We start from the raw sequence: 23,556 nt of genomic DNA on the forward strand, positions 1-23,556 counted from the left end.
GTTGGTCAATAGTCATGTGGAGACCCTGAGTTCGGTGGGTGAGAGGGTACAGCATGATGGGCCGGCCGTCCACAGAGGTCACGGGAATGGGTCGGCCGAGGGCGGTGAGGGGTATCTTGAGCCGAGTAACCAGTCTGTGATCGATAAAACACTCCGCAGCCCCAGTGTCTAAAAGTGCCTCCAGTCTGGTCGGGCCTTGGTCCAGGTGGAGGGAGACCAGGAGAGTGGTTTGGTGTGGAGCCGGAAAAGTGGAGACTCCGGGCGGGACAGCTCCTACTCCGACCCGGAGGGACCTTTTCCCGTTCGTGTTGGGCACGTGCCACGGTGGTGACCCATCTCCCCACAGTAAGCGCATCTTCCCTCCTGATAGCGCCGTGCCCGTTCCTCAGGGGGAAGATGTCCGAGCTGCATCGCTCCTCCGTCGGTTGGTGAGCCGGCCGGCGGGGTGACGCCCTGGTGTGTACGGGGGCTGACATGGTGCTCGGCCGGTTCAGGATGCAGCGGTCCAGTTGGAGAGCCAGATCCACTGCCAGGTCCAGGGAAGTTGGGACCTCGTGCCCGATCATGCCCTCCCGGATTCTCGGTGACAGTCCCACAAGGTAAACGGCCTTTAGAGCGGCGTCATCCCACCTCAACCAAGCTGCTGTCGTCCGGAAGCGAGAGGTGTACTGAGCCGCCGTCTGGGAGCCCTGGAGAAGCTGAAGCAGCCGAGTCTCGTCCGAGACCTCGCTACTGGGGTGCACAAAAGTATTTTTCATCTCCTTTACAAAAGTCTCGTAGTCATTGCAAGCAGGAGATTTCTGGTTGTAAAGAGCCGCCGCCCATTCACCTGCTCGACCTGTCAGCAGTGAGGTCAGCAGGGCGACACGAGAGCAGGATGTGGGGTAGCATGCCGGCTGGCACTCAAAAGTCATGGCCAGGGTCGCCAACATGCCCTCCGGGGATCCCCTGGTTCCGTCCCACTTCTCTGGAAGGCTGAGGCGTGGTTCCATCCTGTCAGAAACAGCTGCGGTCTGACGTTGCAGAGCGGTGGTCAGCTGGAGAACTAGCTCGGTGAGTGACTCGATCTTGGTGGCTTGGCGATCAGCTACGGCACGGAGCTGGTTCATTTCTGCCGTATGCTGATCCAAGGTTGCGCGCTGTTGAGCCACTTCGACACGCAGACGCGCGAACTCCGCTGGGTCAACTAAGGGCTCAGTCATCCTGTCAGGTTCGTTGGCAGATCTGAAGCGTGACTGAGAGATTCTGTTGCCCAGACGCGGAGTGACGGAAATAACCGGCGTGGTTATCTCCTGAAGGTTTAGTTAGAAGGTTTTGAGGGCTGGTAAGCCTGGAGACTCGATACAAAGTCTGGTGAGAACGATGACTGAGCAATGAATGAAACGCCGGCATTTCCTTAAGTAGTGTCGGCGTGATGACGTCAGCCGCCACGTTGGTGGCAGGAATGATTGGAATGAAGTCAGCGGGAGGAGTTCGTGACACGCAGCGCATATTAAGCTTTTTTTTTTTGCGTTCGGTAGATCCCTTAGGCTTATTAGTCAAAAAGTAGGAAATCTAGGAAACAGTTTTTCTGGAAGATGGAGAAAACATGCAGCATGCAGGTTAGAGAGAGAAAGGGCAGGAAATTATTCAAATAAAATCAAGGAAAAAAGTAGGTAGATTTATCCCCAATACACATTTTTACCAGTGGAAAGCAATAATTTATAAGCATTTAATATTCATACATGTGATAGAATCAGATCACCCCAGAAGTCAGTCCCACATCCAGGGCCGTATCAAGGCATTTGGGGACCAAAGCAAATATAGGCTTGGAGCGCCCATCACCTCACTGCCTGCTCAGTTAATATAAGATGGCAGCGTGCTGAGAGTACAGTTTGTTGTTGCTTTTATGTAATAAACAATCATTTTAAAGCACTTTGACTATTTTTAACAGCAATCCTAGCTCAGACACCACATCACTTTCCACATATTCACTTTCCACATATATGTCATGAGCTCACTGAGTGTCAGATTCATATAGAAGTTGTTTTGGTGAAAATAACTTAAAGTAATGCAAAAGTAGTGTAATGCCTTACATTTTAAAATCAGTAATATTGTAATGTAATGAATTACTTTAAAATGAGGATAGCAAGTAATAAATAATGCATTACAGTTTTGAAGTAACTTGCCCAACACTGGTGGCTGATTAGTGAAAACAAAAGAAAAACATTAGGGACTGAAGCTCCGTCAACACCGGCTGGCGACGCGGCTGTATTTCTAAATAAAGCATGTCATTTTGGCGGCGCGCACAGCCGCAGCTCACGATTCTGGGAGAAAGAACGGGAATCAACAGCAGGTGGAACTTACCACTCCGCCCATCTCACAACCAGAGCGGAAAAAAGCACATCGACTTGGATTATACAGATGGGATTCTCTGTGTGAAATAACGGCAGTTAAATTATTACTTAAGTGTTGTTTGTGTGCATGTTGTTCAGTAGCTAATGCTATAATTAATATAATCTGGTTATTTTCATAAGCCCTACACACTGTGCATGATGCGCGTTTGGGGAGCGCAGGCGCTGGTTTAGCGAGAGATTGGAGGTGTGGCATGAGAGCTGTGAAGAGGGTCAAATGCATGTGTCTCACGCTCAGAGCGTGAGAGTTGGCAGCCTTATGATGGAAGACAAGTCAAACACAGTCACTTCATTGTAAAATCAAGTAGTTGGTAATTGAAAAAGTACTTTGAAAGATATTTTTAGAGCAAACTATTTGTTTCTAATTCACCGTTAGCATTGTCAGCTAAACGTTAGCCTCTAGCTTCAGTACCCAATTTTAGAGTAAAACAAAAAAAAAAAGGTAAAAAAAAATATGTCATGTGATCTTCTGTGATCCTCCTGTTACTGTCATAGATCTTTACAAAATACAGATGCATTCTGCCAGCTTGGTCTTGTATTAAACAACGATTCCCGTCTCCTTCCTCCTCTTGTCTGATGTTTCCTTCCTCCTCTTGTCTCCTGTCTCCTTCCTCCTCTTGTCTCCTGTCTCCTTCCTCCTCTTGTCTTCTGTCTCCTTCCTCCGCTTGTGTCCTGTTCCCTTCCTCTCCTTGTCTCCTGTCTCCTTCCTCTTCTTGTCTCCTGTCTCCTTCCTCTTCTTGTCTCCTGTTTCCTTCCTCCTCTTGTCTCCTGTCTCCTTCCTCCTCTTGTCTCCTGTTTCTTTCCTCCTCATTTCTTCTGTCTCCTTCCTCCTCTTTTCTTCTGTCTCCTTCCTCCTCTTGTCTCCTGTTTCCTTTCTCCTCTTGTCTTCTGTCTCCTTCCTCCTCTTGTGTCCTGTTTCCTTCCTCCTCTTGTCTCCTGTCTCCTTCCTCCTCTTGTCTCCTGTTTCATTCCTCCTCTTGTCTCCTGTCTCCTTCCTCCACTTGTATCCTGTTTCCTTTCTCCTCTTGTCTCCTGTCTCCTTCGTCCTCTTGTCTCCTGTTTCCTTCCTCCTTTTTTCTCCTGTCTCCTTCCTCATCTTTTCTCCTGTTTCCTTCGTCGTCTTGTCTCCTGTCTCCTTCCTCCTCTTGAATCCTGTCTCCTTCTTCCTCTTGACTCCTGGCTACTTCCTCCACTTGTATCCTGTTTCCTTCCTCCTCTTGTCTCCTGTCTCCTTCGTCCTCTTGTCTCCTGTTTCCTTCCTCCTTTTTTCTCCTGTCTCCTTCCTCATCTTGTCTCCTGTTTCCATCGTCGTCTTGTCTCCTGTCTCCTTCCTCCTTCCTCCTCTTGAATCCTGTCTCCTTCTTCCTCTTGACTCCTGACTACTTCCTCTTCTTTTTGTTTCCTCTTGTTGGTCTCCTCTCTTACCTTCAGAAAAACTGCTTTCTATTAGTAAATTCATTTACAATGTCATCAAAGTCCAGATCCCTGACAAGCTGAGATTCAATAGCCACCAGTGACAATGCATTGAGGCGCTGTTGAGTTTGTGTTGTTCTCAGTTCATTTTTTATTCTTGTCATTTGTGAAAATCGTTCCCCTTCACAATTTGTAACTAGTAGCAGGCGCGTTGCAAGCTTTTCAAAAGTGTGGGGGATGTTGTCTGTGCCTAAAATAATTATGTTATTCATCTTGTTGGTTTAATTCCCATAATAGCTGAGCAGGTGCGAACTTTTGATGTGTCATGCATGCCTCCGTTTTAAACATGTTTAAACTGTTCAGAATATAAATCCAGGCTCTGTCTCGTTAGATTGGTGCGACTAAAGTTTGTACTCAATGAAATTTTTACATTAATCCATGTTGAAAAGGTAAGAAAAGGATCCGATTGAATCGTTTTTTCCCCCATTTACAGTCAGTACAGCGTAGTGCGCATAGCTCTGGGGTTAATCAAGTTTAAGTGTTTCTCTTTGAAACAATCTTCACAAGAAGGCAAAACAGTTAAATGGCAGGTTATAGATATTTCCATTTGACTGTTCATTTTGACGGATAAACTCAAGGATGTTCGTTGTTTTGAAAGAATTACCCCGACGCACACTGATGCGCATGAATGAGCTGACATTTTAATCGTTATGCACATCGCAGAGGTAACTAAATAAATCAAAAAAGTTTCCCATCAGAACATCAGAGCTTTATACTGGACACTGTGCTCAGCGCAGCTCGCAGCGCACACGGTGGACAGTGGGCTGAAGATCTGTAGAGGGGTTCGCAGCGCAGCGCAGAACCACAGCGATGCGGTAAGATTTCCTCCCACTGAAGCGGTCTGGAAACCCTGTCTCTCTGAGGGATGTCACTTGTAAAAATATTCTCTGATTAGGAAACTTTGGCTGAATAGCGCTTGTTCCCATCTCCAATATGGAGACGCATGACGCATCCAGTCTGTCTGAGGCAGAATAGCCTCTTCTGCTCAGAAAGCACCTTTAGAGACATTTGATCACGCACAAAGTTTATGTGGAGTAGAAGCGGTCGGGCCACGGCAGGTGAAATGTTCCTAACCTACATGAAGTGGAATTGTTTAATTGTAACATTAATTTGTTACTGGACACGCTGCTCTGGTTGGTTAGACCAGTCTTTGAAGTGGAAAACACACACACACACACACACACACACACACACACCGATTAAAACACACACACACAAACACAAACACACCAATTAAAATATTGGTGATAGCGTGGACTAGAAGACAGGTGATGGTTTACGTATTTAAATGATGATCAGGCTGCTGTAAAATGTAATCTCCATCCACATCCAGACAGAATTATCCTCGATTCTGTCTCTATTTTCTCTGCTCTTAGCTGATGGTGCGGGTACCCTTATGAATGGTGAGAGTCACATATAAGAAGTGCAGGTAGAGTTAGAAAAGTCCGCAGGGCCACAAACACATTAGGGAAGATGGACTATCGACTATTTTTAGCCCGTAAACGATCATGGTTCTATTTATATTACATTATTCATGTGGACTCTGCTGGGATTATTTAGAGCTGAGAGGCGCAAAGCTCTGATCGTTGACGCGCTCCAGACAGATGCGTCCTGAGAACGGCCACAGTAACATTCTCAAAGTGTCGCCACCTCAAAAACAAATTTAACACGCACTTGTTTATGTCGGCTCATATCCTTTTATGTTTTCTGTCTTTTATTTGTGCCTGATGCGTTTTACTGCTGCGGAGCGGACAACCTGTTTCGTCCTCCGGTGATTTCACCTCACTGGTGCGGCCGGCGTGTGGTGCGCTCTCCGCTATTTTTGCGGTCGGTAGATCTTTTTTAACTGCATTTCAAAGGTAACTCATAAGGTGAATATATATGAAGCCATGTAGCAGTTTTTCTTTAGGACTGAGAGGAGATGCAGGAAGATAATAAACAGACAGGACAGAAAAAATAGTCAAATAACATCAAGTTCCTTTTTGTACCTGGTGGTTGCAACAAAAAGACACCATTGAAGGTAATCAGAAGTGAGAAACAGAAAATTAAATGATTCTTTCAATGTTTAGAGCAGCAATAACTCTGACCCTGGCTTTCCACGGGAGCCGTCAGCAGCACGTTACTGCAGCAGCACGTCATAGCTGCTGATAGGAACCGCTGTGGTCAACAGAACCTTTTCCACCGGAGCCGTCAGCAGCGTGAGTCGGCCGCGTCTCAGGAGCAGCATGTCGCAGCCTTTACGCGCCGGTTCTATTTTCTACGCGTGACGCCTCTGAAACGGGTCAAGTTCGACACTTTTGGGGAAGGAAAGACAGGAAATCGGACGCGGAAACGGAGCTAAGCTCCCGAGATTTTCAGAATAAAGAACGTACTGCCTTCCGGTTGCTTTACTTTTAAAAAAGGTTACTAACTGTGCGGCCCCGTGAGAAGTTATCACATAGATAGTGGTCTCCTTTGTTTTTCAGGTCTGTATTGGCGATTATAAAACGGACAGAACATAAAACACAAACCATGTTGTAGTTTTCTCCTGCTTGTTGTTGTGTTTACTGATGAAGTCACTCGTGTGACTTCGTGCTCTGTCGGTGACAGCTGCTCCCCTGCTGCTTCGCGTCTCGTGGGAAGGGCCAAGCAGCAGCATACGCGAGCAAGACGTGCTGCTGCAGTAACGTGCTGCTGACGGCTCCGGTGGAAAGCTGGGGTGAGAGGCTGCAGGCGCATCAGTGAGTTTGCGGCGGCTGCGCAGAGGGAGGGGGGAGAGGGCTGAAGCAGGCAGTAAAGATACAAAAACTACCATTGTTAAAAGAAATGTGTGTTAACTTAGAAAATGTGGATGCGATTTTAATTACTTCTCAACATTTTTCTCCAACGTTAAGACTGCGGCACAAAAAAAAAAAAAGACTGCTGCTTGCGTGGGCCCCCTTGTTGCTGTGGGCCCCTGGGCCTGTGCCCAGTTTGCCCATATTATAATCCGGCCTTGGTTCCAAGTTAAATGTTTTGTTTCTCTAGCTTCCAACACTCATGCATCAACTGAATGTCCTGAGAGTCACGTAAACCCAGTTTAAATAACCCCGGGTGTCCAAGGAAAAGGACAACCTCTGAAATGCAGAATATAAAGAAAGACGATATTCAAAAACAATAAAAATACTGAGATTTTCATAAAACACTCTCTCTCTCTCTCTCTCTCTCTCTCTCTCTCTCTCTCTCTCTCTCTCTCTCTCTCTCTCTCTCTCTCTCTCTCTCTCTCTCTCTCTCTCTCTCTCTCTCTCTCTCTCTCTCTCTCTCTCTCTCTCTCTCTCTCTCTCTCTCTCTCTCTCTCTCTCTCTCTCTCTCTCTCTCTCTCTCTCTCTCTTTCTCTCGACGACATCCAGCTTGTATGTCCATGTGGTTCGGTTTAAAATTTCAAATCCAGCTCATAAAGTGTGCAGCAGCACCCAATGATGGATGCGATAAGTCACCCCTAAACACGTTCACCACCACAGCACCTCCTGTCCTCTCTGACTGGTTCTGATCAGGTATCATCACCACCAAGTGAGATTCTCATATGAATCATTCCGACTATGTCAAGTCAAGTCCTACACCAATGCATGACTCAGCTCTTTTTCCTGCTGAGTCAACACTTAATGAGAAGCATCTGTTATCCTATAGTTCCTTTGTGTCTGAGTCATACATTAGGTATGCACAGGAGGGTTTGCAACTTAAACACATTTTCTTACTTTTACCTATAAGAAATAGAATTTTTGGATGTTTTCTAGCATGATTTGTTCAGAATAAGTCATATTTATCCAATAAAAACTGAAAATCTCTGATCAATTGTTTCAATCAAAGTATGTTTACTGCTTTAACGCCTCCCCCTGCTACTAAAATGTTTTTCTTCTAAGTTTTGTGTATCCTGTACTTGTAGGAGAATATAAAATAATGACCCCAGGATAAATAAGATTGCTTGAGGTTTTACTTTTTTGATGAAATCCCACGAATAAATACAGTGTTGCTGTTTGATCCACAAGCATCAATGTGGAATCAATTGATATGCTTAAATCCACACTTTCAACAGATTTAGCTGCGTGTTTCTGTGTTCTGAGTTATGAAACACATAGATGTCCTCTCCAGCTCAGAGTCTCACTGATGTTGCAAACTGGAAAAAGCACAAATGTGTCTCACTGAGGACAGCAGGGACAAAGACATTGCTATAGTAACCAGTCAGAAGGAGGGTTCAGAGAAAACACTGGACCCCATCTGAGCTGAACAAATTTCTGGAATCCCATTAAGGTTAAAAAACAAAGTTTAATTTTAAATCTAATGAGCAGAATTCAAGGTTCTATGCCCGAGAGCATTTCTTTTCTCATATATACACTTGATGGCTTTAGACTTCTACTGATAAAGCTTCAGTTTAACGGTGTTTAGTCTTAAAGCAGAGGAAGACCCTTTTTAGGGATACTATAGAGCTCCGGACATCACATGACTCTCAGAGAGTAGACGCCATGTTGGCAGGCAACAAATGTAAAAAAATTGAATGGGATCGGCTTGGATTTTACTTTGTCGGAGTTTACTTCACACTTTAAAACCAAAGAAATTGTTTTATATAGTCAGAAATTAAATAGACTAAACATCTCCGACCCTTACCGTGCCCCTGGGACACTTTTATAAACGCCAGAAGCTGTCGGAGCGGACTTCTTACTGGACCTGGCCGGGGAACGTCTTGGGATTCCTCCGGAGGAGCTGGCCCAAGTGGCTGGGGAGAGGGAAGTCTGGGCCTCTCGACGCTACTGCCCCCGCAACCCGACTCCGGATAAGCGTATGAAAATGGATGGATGGACAAATAACAGATTTACATGTAAGTAGTTTAAATAGAGTGCTGTGCTGTTTGAATGTATAACATGAACACCAAGAGAAATCACTAGTTTGATTTTTTTCCGTGAATAAAATAAATATGTCAGGCAGGAGCGTCTCAGGATCTGTCTGAGATCTGTCTCTGTGAGACAGATAATAGCAATCCAAAGTGCTTTTTATGTGTGTGATCTGACAATTGATCAACCACTGCTTAAAAATTAAATACAGCTTAGCCGGTTAATTGCTGTGATCATAAGACACGTAAACGGCAGCACGTAGAAATCACGAGGCAACGTTTTACGTGATGTTTACTTGTTGCTATGAGTAATAAGACAGAAAAAGCCACGCCAAAAAAAGTTTAGGAAGCCCACTAAGAATCGTAATAAAAGCATTTAAAATAAATACCATACACAGTTGGGGAAACGTTGGCTTAAGTACCTGATATGAAGTGGTCACTGCATAAGTGAAAACCTTTACTCTCGGGATCCCACAGCTTCATTTTAGCTCGGTCACTAGCGCGTTTTATTACAATGATCCAACGTTTGCGGTGCTCCGGATCTTGGGGAATCCTGTAGATGGCTCATTCCTTATGTCGTCCGCATCTGTTCTGGCATCCTGGGGCACAACAGGAATCTACCATATTTCCCGTTTGATTGAGTTTTCTGACAATAACAAAATAGTCCAGCTGCGGGCTTCTGCCTGCCAATATGACGCTGTTTCGATTTGAACTGTTGCATGCCGGGAGAAGTGACGTCAACTCCCGGAGCTCTATAGTCAGTTCTGTACTTGTGACTAGGCCTTGAAGCTTTATTTATATGGCCCGTTTCTTACACAGAGACAATTCAATGTGCTTTCCATTAGCAAGACTAGCAAGGCCATTAAAATCAACATGAGAGCACAATTAAAATACACAAATTAATTCCAGATTTAAGAATAAAAAAATTAAGTTAAAGGGAGAGCAGTTACAGTGCAGATGGTGCAATATAAGAAACATTCATTCTAAGGCTGATGAATACATGAATATTTTCAATTTAAATTTAAAGGTTACTAGAGTTAGGGCACATTTGAGGTCATGAGGAAGCTAATTCCATCTGTGTGCAGTGTCAACACATTGTCGAAAAATGACGAGGGGGACCAAGCGTTTGTTTCCGACTTGTTGGGAGCCCCAGCGCGTCGGGAGGCGACGCGCTAACTTCCAACTGCCACGGTAAAATGGAGATTTCACCGAATTGTGACCTTTACCCTCTTGCTATTTGACCTTCCCCTCTCCCCCATCCTAACCTTAACCTTCTTGCACATGCAAAAATTTGTTTCTAGTAACGTCCCTCTCAAATTCGGTTAACGGGAAGTTTAGAATGAGAAATTGGGTTAAGGTTAGGATGGGGGTGAGGGGAAGGTTAAATAGCAAGAGGTTAGAGGTTAAATGTCGGTTAAATTTGTGTTTTACCGTGGGCGTCGAAAACCAATGCAATGGCACAGTGCTGATCACTTATCTTCTGCTGTCGAGACAAACAAAGAATTTGGGTGTCATTTTTGACCAATCAATGCTTCTTGAAAGCCAGTCAAAAACATTGGTCCGAAACTATTTTTATCACTTAATAAATATCTCCAGACTGCAAAGGTTGGTGTTAAAACATGAACTTGAAATGGTTATCCATGCCTTTATCTCCTTCTACTGTAACACACTCTTCACATTTTTTAACAAAAAACACTTGACCGCCTTCAGTTGGTCCAGAACTCTGCAGCGAGGCTTCTAACCGAAACAAACAGAAGAGCACACATCACTCCTATTCTGCTGTCTCTGCACTGTTTACCCGTTAACTTTAGAGTTCATTCTAGAATCCCGACTATAACTTTCAATGCTCTACATGGTCAAGCTCCTCCCTGTATTACTGCACTGTTAAAGCCTAATGCTCATACCCGAGCCCTCAGGTCCACCCACCAGAACCTTCTAGAAGTTCCAAAGACCAGATACAAAAGTTGAGGGGATCGCTCCTTCCAGACTGTTGCACCCCGACTTTGGAATGATCTTCCTTTATCCTTACATAGGATTGACTGTCAGAACAGTTTAAAAAAACAGCTAAATACCCATTTATTTCAAGCAGCTTTTACGTAAATCTTTTGTTTTTTATTTTTAACTCAGATTTGTAATCATCTTTCATTTGTTTTATGATATTTTATAATTTTATAACTTGATTTTTCTGAAGGTAATCTATTTTGGTTTTAAGATCATTATTATTTTATGACATGTTTTATTTTGTTTTGATCTATGTGAAGCACTTTGTGATTCTATGTCTGTGATGAATGCCATATAAATAAAATGTACTTACTTATTTACTAAAAGCAGCTTCACAACCTGTTTGGTTCTGAACCGGGGTTCTACCAGCTCACTGTTTTCTAAGGATCTCTGCTGGGTGTACATACAGGAAGGAGATCCAACATGTGTTCTGGCCCCATGCCATTGAGTGATTTATAAACTAGTAGAAATACTTTAAAATTCATTCTGTAGTTTACTGGTAACCAGTGTAGAGATTTAAGAACAGGAGTGATGTGCTCGGTTCTCTTGGTTCTTGTTAAGACTCTTAGCAGCAGCATTCTGAACAAGCTGCAGTTGCTTCACAGCTTTTTTGGGAAGACCAGTCAAACGACCATTCCAATAGTCCAGCCTGCTGGAGATGAACACATGAATGAGTTTCTAAAGGTCCTGTCTGGACATGAGACCTCTGAGTCGTGCTATTTGATGAAGATGATAAAACACTGATCTAGTTCTTAATGTGACCAGTGAAGCTTAGGTCTGAACCAGTTAGAACACCATGGTTGATAGTTCTACTACTCAGCTTTATGCAGTTTCCCCACAGCGGTACAAATACATGTATTCTTATAGATTAGAGTGTCAGTCATCCTGGAGTCTGATCCTGGGGGTTTTGTTTGTTTGTTTATTTTAATACAACTAGACTTCATTCCTTGTTTTTTGAAGACATAGCTTCTTATCTGAGGAGTTCTTGGGATCATAATGATACTTTTGTTCAGAGGTGAGATGTCCAAAAATCAGGTAGTAAGACAAATACTGCCGTCTCAAGCTCTCCTCTGACCTGGCAATCTTCTAGATCTTGAAACATACACACTGGGCCTTTTGTATCCAACTTGAAAGACATTAATTTCTACTAGAGACCACTGCAAACATATTGATTAAATGAGTGAACCACTCCTTTAAATAACCAAATTGACTTAGGGCCTGCTGCCAAAACACCACACGCAAACATACACTTTTGCAGTCTGTCTCATGCCTGCTTCAACAAAGGCAGCTCTGTGAGGATCACGTTTGATTTTTTTCAGTTTATTTAATACAATCCAGCTTGATTTATTATGTAGGACACAGGTGGACACCTCCATGATTGTCTGGATTAAGGACTACCTAACAATCAGACCAGACTGTGACACTGAATGTGTGTGACCAGAATGTCAGCTGCACAGGTAAAAAAAACAATTGAAAGGTTCAAAATTATGTTCTGAAGATTAATCATTTAAAAAAGTTGAATTACCTGCAAGGACATTTTGACATAAGTGAAAACAAGAGGGAATGAAGCCTTTTGCCTTAATTAATGTTATCATCATCTAAACATTGCATTTTGTATTTACTCAGGTTGTTTGTCTGATAATAAAATTTGATGCAGATCTGAAATATTTAAGTTTGACCAAATAAACTGAGTAAAGGGGCAGGGCAGAGGCTTTTTCACAGCACCAGTAATGTGTTTTTATTTGTATTATTTTGGTTATCAGTGCTGTTCTTGTTTGAGATTTTTGTTTGACAGGACTAATGAGCAGGGGCGTCGGACTGGGGGGGGAAAGGGTACCGTTTACCCAGGGCCCACTGCAGGGAGGGGCCCTGAGACAGCTTTGAATAAAAATGTTTTATTGTTGTTGTTTTTTTCCCCCAACTTACTTAATGTCTTAATAAACTTCCCCTTACCTGGATAAAGAGGTTAAGAAACAGAATTTCGCCTTAAAAATAATAACTGAATAATCTCTGAGGCATCTATCACCCCTTAAAAATGTGCAAAGTGGTTTAGTCCACACCAGTGGCCAGGGGCTGCACAGCCGCATGTACAGCTATGAGACATTGCAGATGCGCGGGGCGGCTTTGTCGACAGGCGACACAGGCGGCCGCCTGGGGCGCCATCTGATGGATAGGGCGCAAAATTTAAAAAAAAAAAAAAAAAAAAAAAAGTTTATTAAATTCATGTTTGTAATATGAAATGCACTCTCTACATACTCAAAATTCCCCTTTGAAATGACATGAAATTAAAACATCAATATTTAAATTCTAATGATCTGGCTGCAGTGCATTTCGAGCTCCCGCTTGAGCCACCGCTCCGATGCATTTGACCGTTAAGGTTGCCATAGAGATCACGTGTGTGGGTGGCACTGGAGAAGGACATCCTGTTGTGGTCGCGTTTAAACGTTTGATATTTTACGAGGAAAAGAACGCCTAAGCCATCGGGATCAGCATTCCGAAAGCGACGGAAGGAAGAAGAATAAAAACGGGCCCAAAGCAGAGGTATGTAGACTTTATAAGTTTTGCAAAGGAACTTCTTGCGTTAGCATTGTAGCTAACTGCCTCTCCTGCCACGCACTCCACAGATGGACCCTCGCTAGCTGTTTACACACACAATACAGTATCTGTAACTTTAACCCATTCATTTTACGTTTGAATCGTCGTGTCCAGATGCAGTGAGACAATGTTGAGTCTCACTGTGATGATGAAGAATGTAAGATTTTTTACTGGCTTTTGGAGCTTGATTGCAGCCTTTTATGAACGTTGTTTCAAGTTTTAAGTACGCATACAATATGAATTTAATATTTGTATATCAGAAGAACGTTAGGTGTGGGTGTAGCAAATTTTCAACTTTGTCCGACACATCGGGCGGGAGGCACCGCCGCGGCCGTGGCGGGGACTCCCCCGCTGCTGCCGGGCCCGGCGGGGAGTGAGAACTGCCTAAACCCAGCATGACATCTTATGCCGTCTCTTTCTTGTTTATGCTGCAGCGTCTTCTATCCAGGCATCACGCAGCAGCAGCACATTTACTGAGCTACAATCTCAGCATCTAGAACCAGGTGAGTAAGTTACTTGTTAGGCTATTTGTAATCAGCAGTAGAAACAGGCTTTTTCAAATTAAACGGCTTATCACATATGATATGCAAAATTAATTTGTTTAAATCCACACCAGACACTTGTTTTTGGCACAATCAGTGCAGCATTGATTTAGCATTGAGAATATTAAATAATCTCAACATACACATCTGAAATTGTCTCCTTAAGATGTTATTGTCAATTAGGCTGTAAATTTGTAAAAAAAAAAAGATGGATGTTAGTTTTTGTGACATTAGTGAGTCATCTTCAGGGCAGAAAGGTTTATGCCCTGAAGAAGGTCGTACAGCAGGGGTGGGCAATTATTTTTTCCATGGGGCCACATGAGAAATAGAAAATATTGTGGAGGGCCGCAGGCCAAAAGGCTGAAGTCAATTATGCATAATATTAATGGTATTTCTTTATAAAAAGCAGTAAATACCATTGTTTCTTCAAGCTGGTAAGAGTAGACTATATGTTATAAATGAGCAAAAAGGAAAAAGTGAGGTTGGCTTACAAAAATGTGATTTATTCAAATTTCCCAAGGCAATGGTAAACAAAGTGTGCACATTTGGTTTTTGTTAAACATTTGTGACTTATATTAGTTAACAGTTTCAGTCACATTCACTCCAAAACACATTCTGAGTTTCAAATATTGTTGGAAAGAGGTTCTTAGCATTCTACAGACACACAGTATTGTCTGTAAAATAAAATCACTGAACTGTGATCTTGAGAAAGAGGTTTAAAAAAAGTGTCCCAGTTCACTGCTAGTTGCCTACATTTGTGGTCCAAACACCTTATTTTGTGTTTTTAAGCAATTTTTTTCTTATTCAGTGAGAGAAATCTAGTCTCTGCTGGGCTTTAACGAGTGCATCAAAGTCAGGTTGGATGTCTGAGGTGGAGAAGCGAAGCACAGCTGACAAATGATCATCAGTGAGAGAGGATCTTTACCTGGATTTTGTAAACTTCATCATTGAAAATGTTTGTTCACAAATGTAGGTAGAGCTGAAGAGAACCAACATCTTCTGAGCATGTCTCTTCAGGTTTGGAAAATCCTCCTTAAGCCGGGCGTACACTGTGCGACTTTTTCACTCGCAGCGTTCAGCTTCAGCTCAAACTGTACGACTTCCTCGCAGAGCAGATCTCACGAGTCGTGTGCTCACACTGTACGACCCAGTTCTCGCATGCGACCTGACTGCTCACACTGTACGTCTGGTAGCAACACGTCGGCCCCAAAATGTGCTAAAAATAGCAGTTTTTACACAACACGTCAGACTTTTTTGTCTTGCCTGTTGTCCTTCGGGAGTGCTGCAGGAGGACACACAGGGATTTATGGGGGTTGGATGAGGAAAACGAAATAAAGAAAGTGAATCTGTGTTTTATGATCAGTTTAATTTGACATGAACACGACAAACACGCTTTCTTGACAATCTTTGTGAGTAAAAAAAACGTGTAGAAACAAAAACGAACAGCGTGTGTTATTAGGGAAATAGCGAGCGACCGGCCGGCGTTGATGCAGGATTGCGCGCGCATGCGCCGTGAGCGGTTCTGATACTTTTTGGATCGTAGCTGCTCGCAGCTGCTCGCAGCGCCGCTTCAACAGTGCGATACCCTCACGAGGGACGAGCGAAATATTAAACACACCAGAAGTCCCTGCGACCTCACGACTGCTGATCGGCGGCTGGTCACGTGGTGTTAATCGCCTCTCGTAACCCCCTGTACACTACACGACCGCTCGGCGCAAAACTCGCCCCGATGTCGTGGCTTCTCGCACGACTGGAAAATCGGCTCAAAAAAGTGAAAAAGTCGCACAGTGTACGCCCGGCTGTGACAGTCTCTCCCATTTCAATCCCAGAGTGTCCATGCACGCATTTACCTCTGTAAAAAGATCACTCCCTGTCGTTGTCCCTCTCATCGACCGCATTGCTGCCCGCTCCTCTGTGAGCTTGAAGTCCGTTATCCCCCGGACAAATACGAGCAGCTGGGCTGTGTCCCGGACATCACAGCTCCCGTCTAATGAGAAAAAGTCAAAACTTGCCACTTCACGTTGCAGCTGAAGCTCCAGGTTCCCCGCAATGTCCTCGATCCTCCTGGTCACGGTTCGCTGTTTTTAGCTATTTTGTGGGATATCACAAAGCTGGTCCTGGTTGCTGCATCCCTGGATGTGTGAAGCTTAGTAAAAAAGCCTTGCTGCTTTTGCAACTTTGCTAGCAAAGCTTCGGATGTCCGTGCCCTCTCAGCATCAGACAAGTTCTTGTATTTTTCCGAGTGTTTCTTGTCGTAATGCCGACTCAAATTGTAGTCCTTAAACACGGCAATCTCCTCCCCGCAAACCAAACACACGGTTTTACCTCCGACTTCAGTAAAAAAAATACTTAGCAGTCCAATTTTTGTTGAAAATCCTGCATTCGGCATCTTTCTTTTTTTTTTTTTTTTTTTTTTTTTTGCATGAGCGGACATTTCTCAGGCTACAATCACCATGTCAACCGCGGGCACTTGTTGCTATACGTATTGCGTCATTGTGCACGTAAAATACAACTTCAAAATAAAAGCAATGCAGCCTTAGCCCATGCATGAGGTAAAATGAGAAAATACATTTATTTTGTAATTTCCAATTAACCTTACGCGGGCCGGTCAAAGTCAACCAAAGGGCCGGATGTGGCCCGCGGGCCGTAAAATGCCCAGGTCTGTCGTACAGAAATGTGTCGGTGTCTCCTTGTTTAATAAATGAAATCTTCAGAGTGCCTCAGATCATCGGTTCTTCTTCCTCATGTTCTACGATTTATTTGATGCTGAAGAGCAGCTGAGAGTGAGACATAAGTTTTTTCAAATATTCCCCATGGATGCGCTCACTTCCACCTGTTTTTGAATGTGAAAGTGGCACTGTTCTTAATTCATGCATCAGAGGGTTAAGTTGCTTTGTGTGTGTGTGTGTGTGTGTGTGTGTGTGTGTGTGTGTGTGTGTGTGTGTGTGTGTGTGTGTGTGTGTGTGTGTGTGTGTGTGTGAGTGTTTATTTTCTCACAGAAGAAGAACCCAACACCACACCAGCAGACTCAGTGCTCCTATCCAACAGCCTGAAGAGACGCCATCATCAGCTTCAACAGATGTCTGTGAACATGTGTGAGCTGCTGGCCCCATGGATCCTGCTGACTGGCCACAGCAGTTGAACAAAATGGAAAGTAGAACTTTCTTTATGATGACACTGATATTTGAGTTTTGCTTTTGATTGTACAGTTTAATGTTGCTTTTGATTTTGCATCCCCCCCAATGACATTTGCACAACATTTTGAGTTGGTGGTTGTTGTAATATTCTCAGGTTACATATCTTTCAAGCTTACATTTATTCTTCAGGCTGTTGACTTTAAAGAGTTGCTGTGTGAATATTTAAAATAAAAAATTAGTAACTAAGGAATAACTGTGGAGTTGCTTTTCCCAATGTGTGGACTTGGGTTTGGGTGAGAGGCGGGGGGGGGGGGGGGGGGGGGGCAAATGGGCACTCTCGCCTTGGGCACCAAATTACCCAGAGCTGGCCCTGCAGATGCCGACAGCCAGAGCTGGAGGCAGGAGAGTCAGTCATGTCTTTTCCCAAGAAAGGGAAATCTGGCTTCCAGAAAAGAAAAGAAGGAGAAAAAGTTAATTGAACAGAAGCAAGTATTGACTAGGTTTTTCAAGAAGGACGGTGAGCAGCAGCTGAACACAGTTTTAGCTGATATTAGCTAGCTCTCAGAAGCTGCATTCATGTTAGGTGTTCAGTGTTAAACGCCTTTAGTTTCACCATCAAGATCAAATATAAATGAATTAGTGTTATCAGTGAAAACACTAATTAATATATATATATTAATCAGAATTATTACCGCGGGCGGCCGCCACCGCCAATTAATTCGCAGACCTCGCAGTAAAAACGGGTTCACTCTGTGTGGATATTTCAGCTCCTTCCCAGTCATGGACCAGGACAAACTTGGTATCGATGGATTCGTGGTAATCTCAGGAATGTGAAGCTGCCACTGTTTTTCGTATAGCATGATGACACTGGTGTTAGAGGATTGTTATTGACTTGGTTAGATATTTTAAGCCTATTTTAAATTTCTTTATATTTGATCTTGAAAACGGACAATCTTATAATTTGGCTGATAATGCAGGGATTATAAAATTTAGAGTACATTACATTCACAGAGAGAACCTGGTTTATTTCATGTCATATGTATTTAATATATCAATACATATCAGCAAAGCTTAACATCATGGACCATGACAGACATGACTGAAGAGCAGATGAAGATATCATGCCAGGCACTGATGAGAAAATATTACAAGGATCTCACAGCTGAATTTGAGAATGAGATGCTACACCTGAGAACAATATATGGTGCCACATTTCCACACATTCGGTCTCCTCTTGAGCTGCTTAATGCCATCTACAGGATGCAATCACAGAGCATTTTTGGAGAAGTTTGTAATTGGACTGAGGATATTTTGCACACTACCTGTGACTGTTGCTGGGGTGAACGGGCTTTTAGCAAACTGAAACTGGTGAAAAATTATTTGAGATCAACAATGTCCCTGGATAGACTGAACAGCCTAGCTCTTCTTTCTATTGAAAGCCAATTAGCCAAAGGATTGGACTTTAAAGGTCTCATAAGTGATTTTGCTAACATGAAGACCCGTCAGTGGGCATTTACTGGAAAATAAATTCCAGGATTTTTGTTTGAACACATTGTTGGCAAATAAAAATAATTATATGTGAAGTCTGGGCATTTCACTTTTATTATGCTGGCATTTGTATTTGCTCAATATAGAGGTTAAACTAAGATCATATTTATTATCTTGTCTTATAACATGACAAAAAATGTGTAAGAGAGATATTAAGTAATTGAGCATGGGGCCCACCTAGAAGACTTGTACCTAGGGCCCAGAATTTGGTGCTACGCCCCTGCTAATGAGTCTCATCTGTGAACGTTTGTACTGAAACGTATCTAACATTCTAGTACTTCAGTTCTGTAACTCAAAAATGATGATCACTCAGTGATCAGACTTGGCTCAACTTGGCTTGATAAGATTTACGTTTTGTTGGGTAAAATCTGAGATTCACACAGAAAATGTCTGACTGAAGTCAAGTTAAATTCAAAACACATTTTAAAGGTTTACATCATTGGAAGCATTTGGGTTTTTCTATTGCCGATACCGATGTAGAGGCCATGGTTAGTCGATGGTTGTGTCCATTTCTGAGGCATTTTCACAGTTGATGTCTAGATGTTTTCCGCCTCATTCACATGCTACATTTTCTCCCAAAAAAAAAAAGCAGTGGATGCCCAATATTTCTGAACCTAATCAGGTTTTGAGCAAACCGGTGAAGGAGTTGAACCAACTTAGAATTCTACAAACCAGCAGGAGAAAAGCAGATAACTGCTTCAGTATCTGCTTTATTTCAATTCTACTCAAGGTTTTTTAAGCCTACAGAGCTTGAAAGTGCTTCTATTTTCCATTGGCCCCCAAACCACTCTGTCCCTCAGCAAGGCCCTTGTTCTCCATCAGATAACAAGTGAACAGAGTGTGTGTTTCAGTAGGTGTGTGACGGAGATAAAGCACACACAAAGAGAGATGGAGGGAGGGCAGTCCCATGAGAAAAATACTAAGTTGGAGATAAACAAACACAATACACAATCAGGCCCCATCGCTCACAAACACATTCAAATATAGACACAAAGAAACCGAGAGGTAGGTGGGTGAGGATAAATGAGGCGCTACGGAGGCTACAAGAAAAATATGAAATGTAAAACTAACAAAGTGAAGCAGGAAGCCTGTGAAAACATCTAAACACCCTTTATTTCTGAGCTTTATTTGAGTTTCCACACAGAACCAGAAAAAGGCACGCCATCTCGGCATGGGGTAGAACCTAAAACGTGGGTTCCCGGCTTCCTTCCCTCCCTTCTGCTACCTCTGTACCCCCCTGACTCGCAGGAACAGCGGTTGTATCGGATTACGACACCCAGCCTACCTCCAACAGCGCATGACTCACCACCTCGTTCGCAGGCCGACCAGCTCGATGTTTGCACAAGGACGGAGATTCAGAGAAACTTTTAAACATCCTCTGATTTCCCCAGCATGTTTGATGTATAATTCTGTGTAATAACTCTGGTTAAAAGTTTAAAGCGTGTTGTAGTCAAAGGGCTGAAACATAATCACATCGGTTTTAGATTCCACTTATTATGGTTTTGTCTTTCATTAGATCTGGATTTCTGAGAGACTTGAGAGGTCATCCTAAACAATGTATTCAGCTGAGCCGCAGCTGGTTTGGACCAGTCAGGGTCTGCTCCCAGAAGCTGCTGGTGGGTTTAAAGCTATGATAAAAAAAAAAGTGTCAAATTCAATCCAGTCAGCTGTGAAGTACAAGACTATCATCTAAGCTGCTAGAGTTTTCTTGTAACCTTGCCATTTCTGTTTTGTGTCTTTGGACATTGGCTGTTGTGTCCCTCACCCCGTTTTCCCTAGCTTTGAGGGTATGTTTGATTTGTTTGTTTAAAGACCAAGTTCACTTGTCTTTTCAACACATCTGCAGTGTTCTCAAATATGAATACATGTGAGTTGATCTCACTCTAGCACTCTAGTTCCAGGAACTAGAAGTGAGATAGAGGAGGGGAGCTGAAGATGGCAGGATTTTGACTCTTATTTCCTGATTTGCTGACATCTCCCCGCTGATTGGCTAACAGCAACGTGACTCTAGCACTAAAGCCTGATTCATGCTTCTCCGTCAGCTCCGCAAGGGACAGACACACACGGATTGACGGAAGCGTTTTGCCCTCATACTTCTCCGTCTCCTGGAGAGTGTTGCAAAGCAATTCCCTGGCAGGACAACAGAGGGCGTAGCGCTGTTCTGTGGTATCCTGTCATGTATCGGTCCAAGATAGTGTGTTTATATTGTGTTTTTTTGTATATAAGAAACTTTTAACATGGACAAATTTATGTCTCATCCTCCTCCGCCTCTTCATGCACTCGCCACCTCTAAACCCATGTTTCCTGTCATTTCTGTCCACAAATAAAAAGCTTGCTGCATATCTTTTCACTCCTCCAGTCACGGGGAATTAAACGTTCATATTTTAGAGTTTTTTCGCGAGGTATTCTTCAAGCTTCTCTGTGTCTGCCGCTAGTTATCCTCGGCTCTCTTTATGTTTTAGAGGGCGCAATGGCGGCGCTGTAGACGACAGAGGAGTCCTGACCAATCACAAGCTTGCGTTGTCCGTCTCGACGGACGGATGTTTAGAAAAGAGAGCTCGACTCCGTCCGTCCTTGCGGAGCTCTCCAGCAGGCCCGCAAGGACGTTGCGTGTCTCCGCACTGACGCAGACGGAGAAGCATGAATCAGGCTTTCCTCTGCGTGCTCTGCAACATTGATGTTATATCTGAAATGATAATGAAGTGGTAGCACATTTTGAATATTTTAGTACCAACAAATGGTAAATGGCCTGTATTTGTATAGCGCCTTCTTAGGGTTATACAACTCCCCAAGGCACTTCACAACACAATCATTCATTCACACGCTGGTGGGAATGAGCTACAACGTAGCCACAGCTGCCCTGGGGCGCAGTCACAGAGGCGAGGCCTGCAGAACACCGGCACCATCGGACCCTCACACCACTAGCAGGTAAGGTGGGTTAAGTGTCTTGCCAAAGGACACAACAGCAGCATTCTCTGGTGGGAGTCGGAATCAAACCTGCAACCTTCTGATTACTGGACAACCCGCTCTACCTCCTGAACAACTGCTGTCCCTTTACAAAGGAATCCTAAACATGAATATTAAATATGAAGTTTATGTTCAGCTTAAGTTTCAAGTCTTTGCTGTTATTTTCCTGTTTCTTTATGACATTCGAACCCTGTTCTTTCACTGTAGTACCAACATATTTGTCTTTGACCTCTATCTTGTCAACTTTCCTCATTTTTTAGCACAAATTACAATGTCACGCGTGCCGGTGAAGTAAGCCGAGGAAAGGCGAGGATCCAGACCGGGGAGGAAGCAGGCAGACAGGTAGGATTCACTAAACAGGTTTATTAGGACACACGCTGGGCAATGAAACAATGACTCGACACAGGACACAAAACAGACGGGGTTTAAATACAGGAGGACCGGGAGCTAAGGTGATTGGGAAACAAGAGGCAGGTGGGAGTAATTAACGAGACACAGAGCTGAAATAAACAGGGCGAAAGGACAGGGTGTGACAGTACCCCCCCCCCCCTCCTCCTCCTCCCCCCCCCCCCCCAGGGCGGATCCCAGACGCCCACAGGACCAAGGAGCAGGGCGGGTGGAGGGGAACCTGGAGGGAGGGCCCAGAAGAACCGAGGGACCGCCGGAGAGGCTGCAGGGACCAGCAGAGTCCGGGGGCCTGCGCCTGCGGCAGAAGAGGCGGCGACGGGCCCTTGGAGGCCGGCGCCTGCGGCAGAAGAGGAGGCGACGGGCCCTTGGAGGCCGGCGCCTGCAGCAGATGAGGAGGCGACGGGCCCTTGGAGGCCGGCGCCTGCCGCAAATGAGGAGGCGACGGGCCCTTGGAGGCCGGCGCCTGCCGCAGATGAGGAGACGAGGACGGACCCTTGGGGGCCTGCATCTGCGGCAGAGGAGGAGACGAGGACGGACCCTTGGGGGCCTGCGTCTATGATAGAGGAGCTCTGCAGGCTGGGCGGGTGACAAAGTCTCTGCAGGCTGGGCCGGAGCGACCTTCAAAACCACCATCGGAACTGGAGACGGTGGAGACGTTGGACTGGAAGGAGCGTCAACCTCTGGAGTGCAGAGAGCATCCTCAGACGAGGCGACGACTTCAGACGAGGAGACAACGTCAGAGGCGGCGACGACGTCAGAAGAGGCGACGTCATCAGAGGAGGCGTCGTCGTCAGAGGAGGTGTCGTCGTCAGAGGAGGCGTCGACTTCAGAGGAGGCATCGACTTCAGAGGAGGCCTCGCCATCAGAGGAGGCGACGTCGTCAGACAAGCCGACTTGAGAGGCGACGTCATCAGACAAGCCGACTTGGGAGGCGTCTTCATCATACGAGCCAACTTGGGAGACGTCTTCATCAGATGAGCCGACTTGGGAGATGTCTTCATCAGATGAGCCAACTTGGGAGACGTCATCAGAGGAGACGACTTCGGACACGTCGACTTGGGAGACGACTTCAGAGGAGACGACTTCTGACACACCGACTTCGGAGACAACTTCAGAGGAGACGACTTCGGACTCGACTTCAGAGGAGACGACTTCGGACATGTCGACTTTGGAGACGACTTCAGAGGAGACGACTTCGGACACGTCGACTTCGGAGACGACTTCGGACACGTCGACTTCGGAGACGACTTCAGAGGAGACGACTTCGGACATGTCGACTTCAGAACAGGAAGGGGCGTCCACTTCAGAACAGGAAGGGGCATCGACTTCAGAACAGGAAGGAGCGTCGACCACAGGACCGGACCGGGCGTCGACCACCATCGACTTCTGGTCCGGGGGCGTCGGCTTCGGGTCCGGGGGCGTCGTCTTCTGGCCCGGGGGAGTCTGCTTCTGGTCCCTCGACTTCTGGACCGCCGACTTTTGGACCGGATCCGGTACCGTCTGCTTCCGGGCCGGTACCCTCTGCCTCTGGGCCTGCTCCGTCGGCTTATGGGCCGGTACCGTCTGCTTCTGGGCCCGATCCGTCAGCTTCTGGGCCGGTGGAAGAGCCGCTGCTGGGAGAGCTGGGAACGATGAGGAGAGGAGGGAGG

General features: G+C 44.8%; 1 protein-coding gene across 3 annotated transcripts in view; it reads right to left on the minus strand.

The window, feature by feature from the left end:
- The window catches only part of veph1 (ventricular zone expressed PH domain-containing 1), a 125,057-nt gene that overhangs the window by 48,846 nt on the left and 52,655 nt on the right, over positions 1-23,556 (minus strand). Inside the window, exon 5 of one of the 3 annotated variants that reach the window (XM_070543477.1) lies at positions 10,141-10,192. The exons of the other annotated variants lie outside the window; for them this stretch is intronic. Coding sequence (XP_070399578.1) covers positions 10,179-10,192 — 14 coding nt within the window. The 3' untranslated portion in view covers positions 10,141-10,178. The remainder of the gene's footprint in view (positions 1-10,140; positions 10,193-23,556) is intronic. 3 annotated transcript variants of the gene reach the window in all.

Source organism: Nothobranchius furzeri, chromosome 13, assembly GCF_043380555.1.
Source record: "Nothobranchius furzeri strain GRZ-AD chromosome 13, NfurGRZ-RIMD1, whole genome shotgun sequence".
Classification (NCBI taxonomy): domain Eukaryota; kingdom Metazoa; phylum Chordata; class Actinopteri; order Cyprinodontiformes; family Nothobranchiidae; genus Nothobranchius; species Nothobranchius furzeri.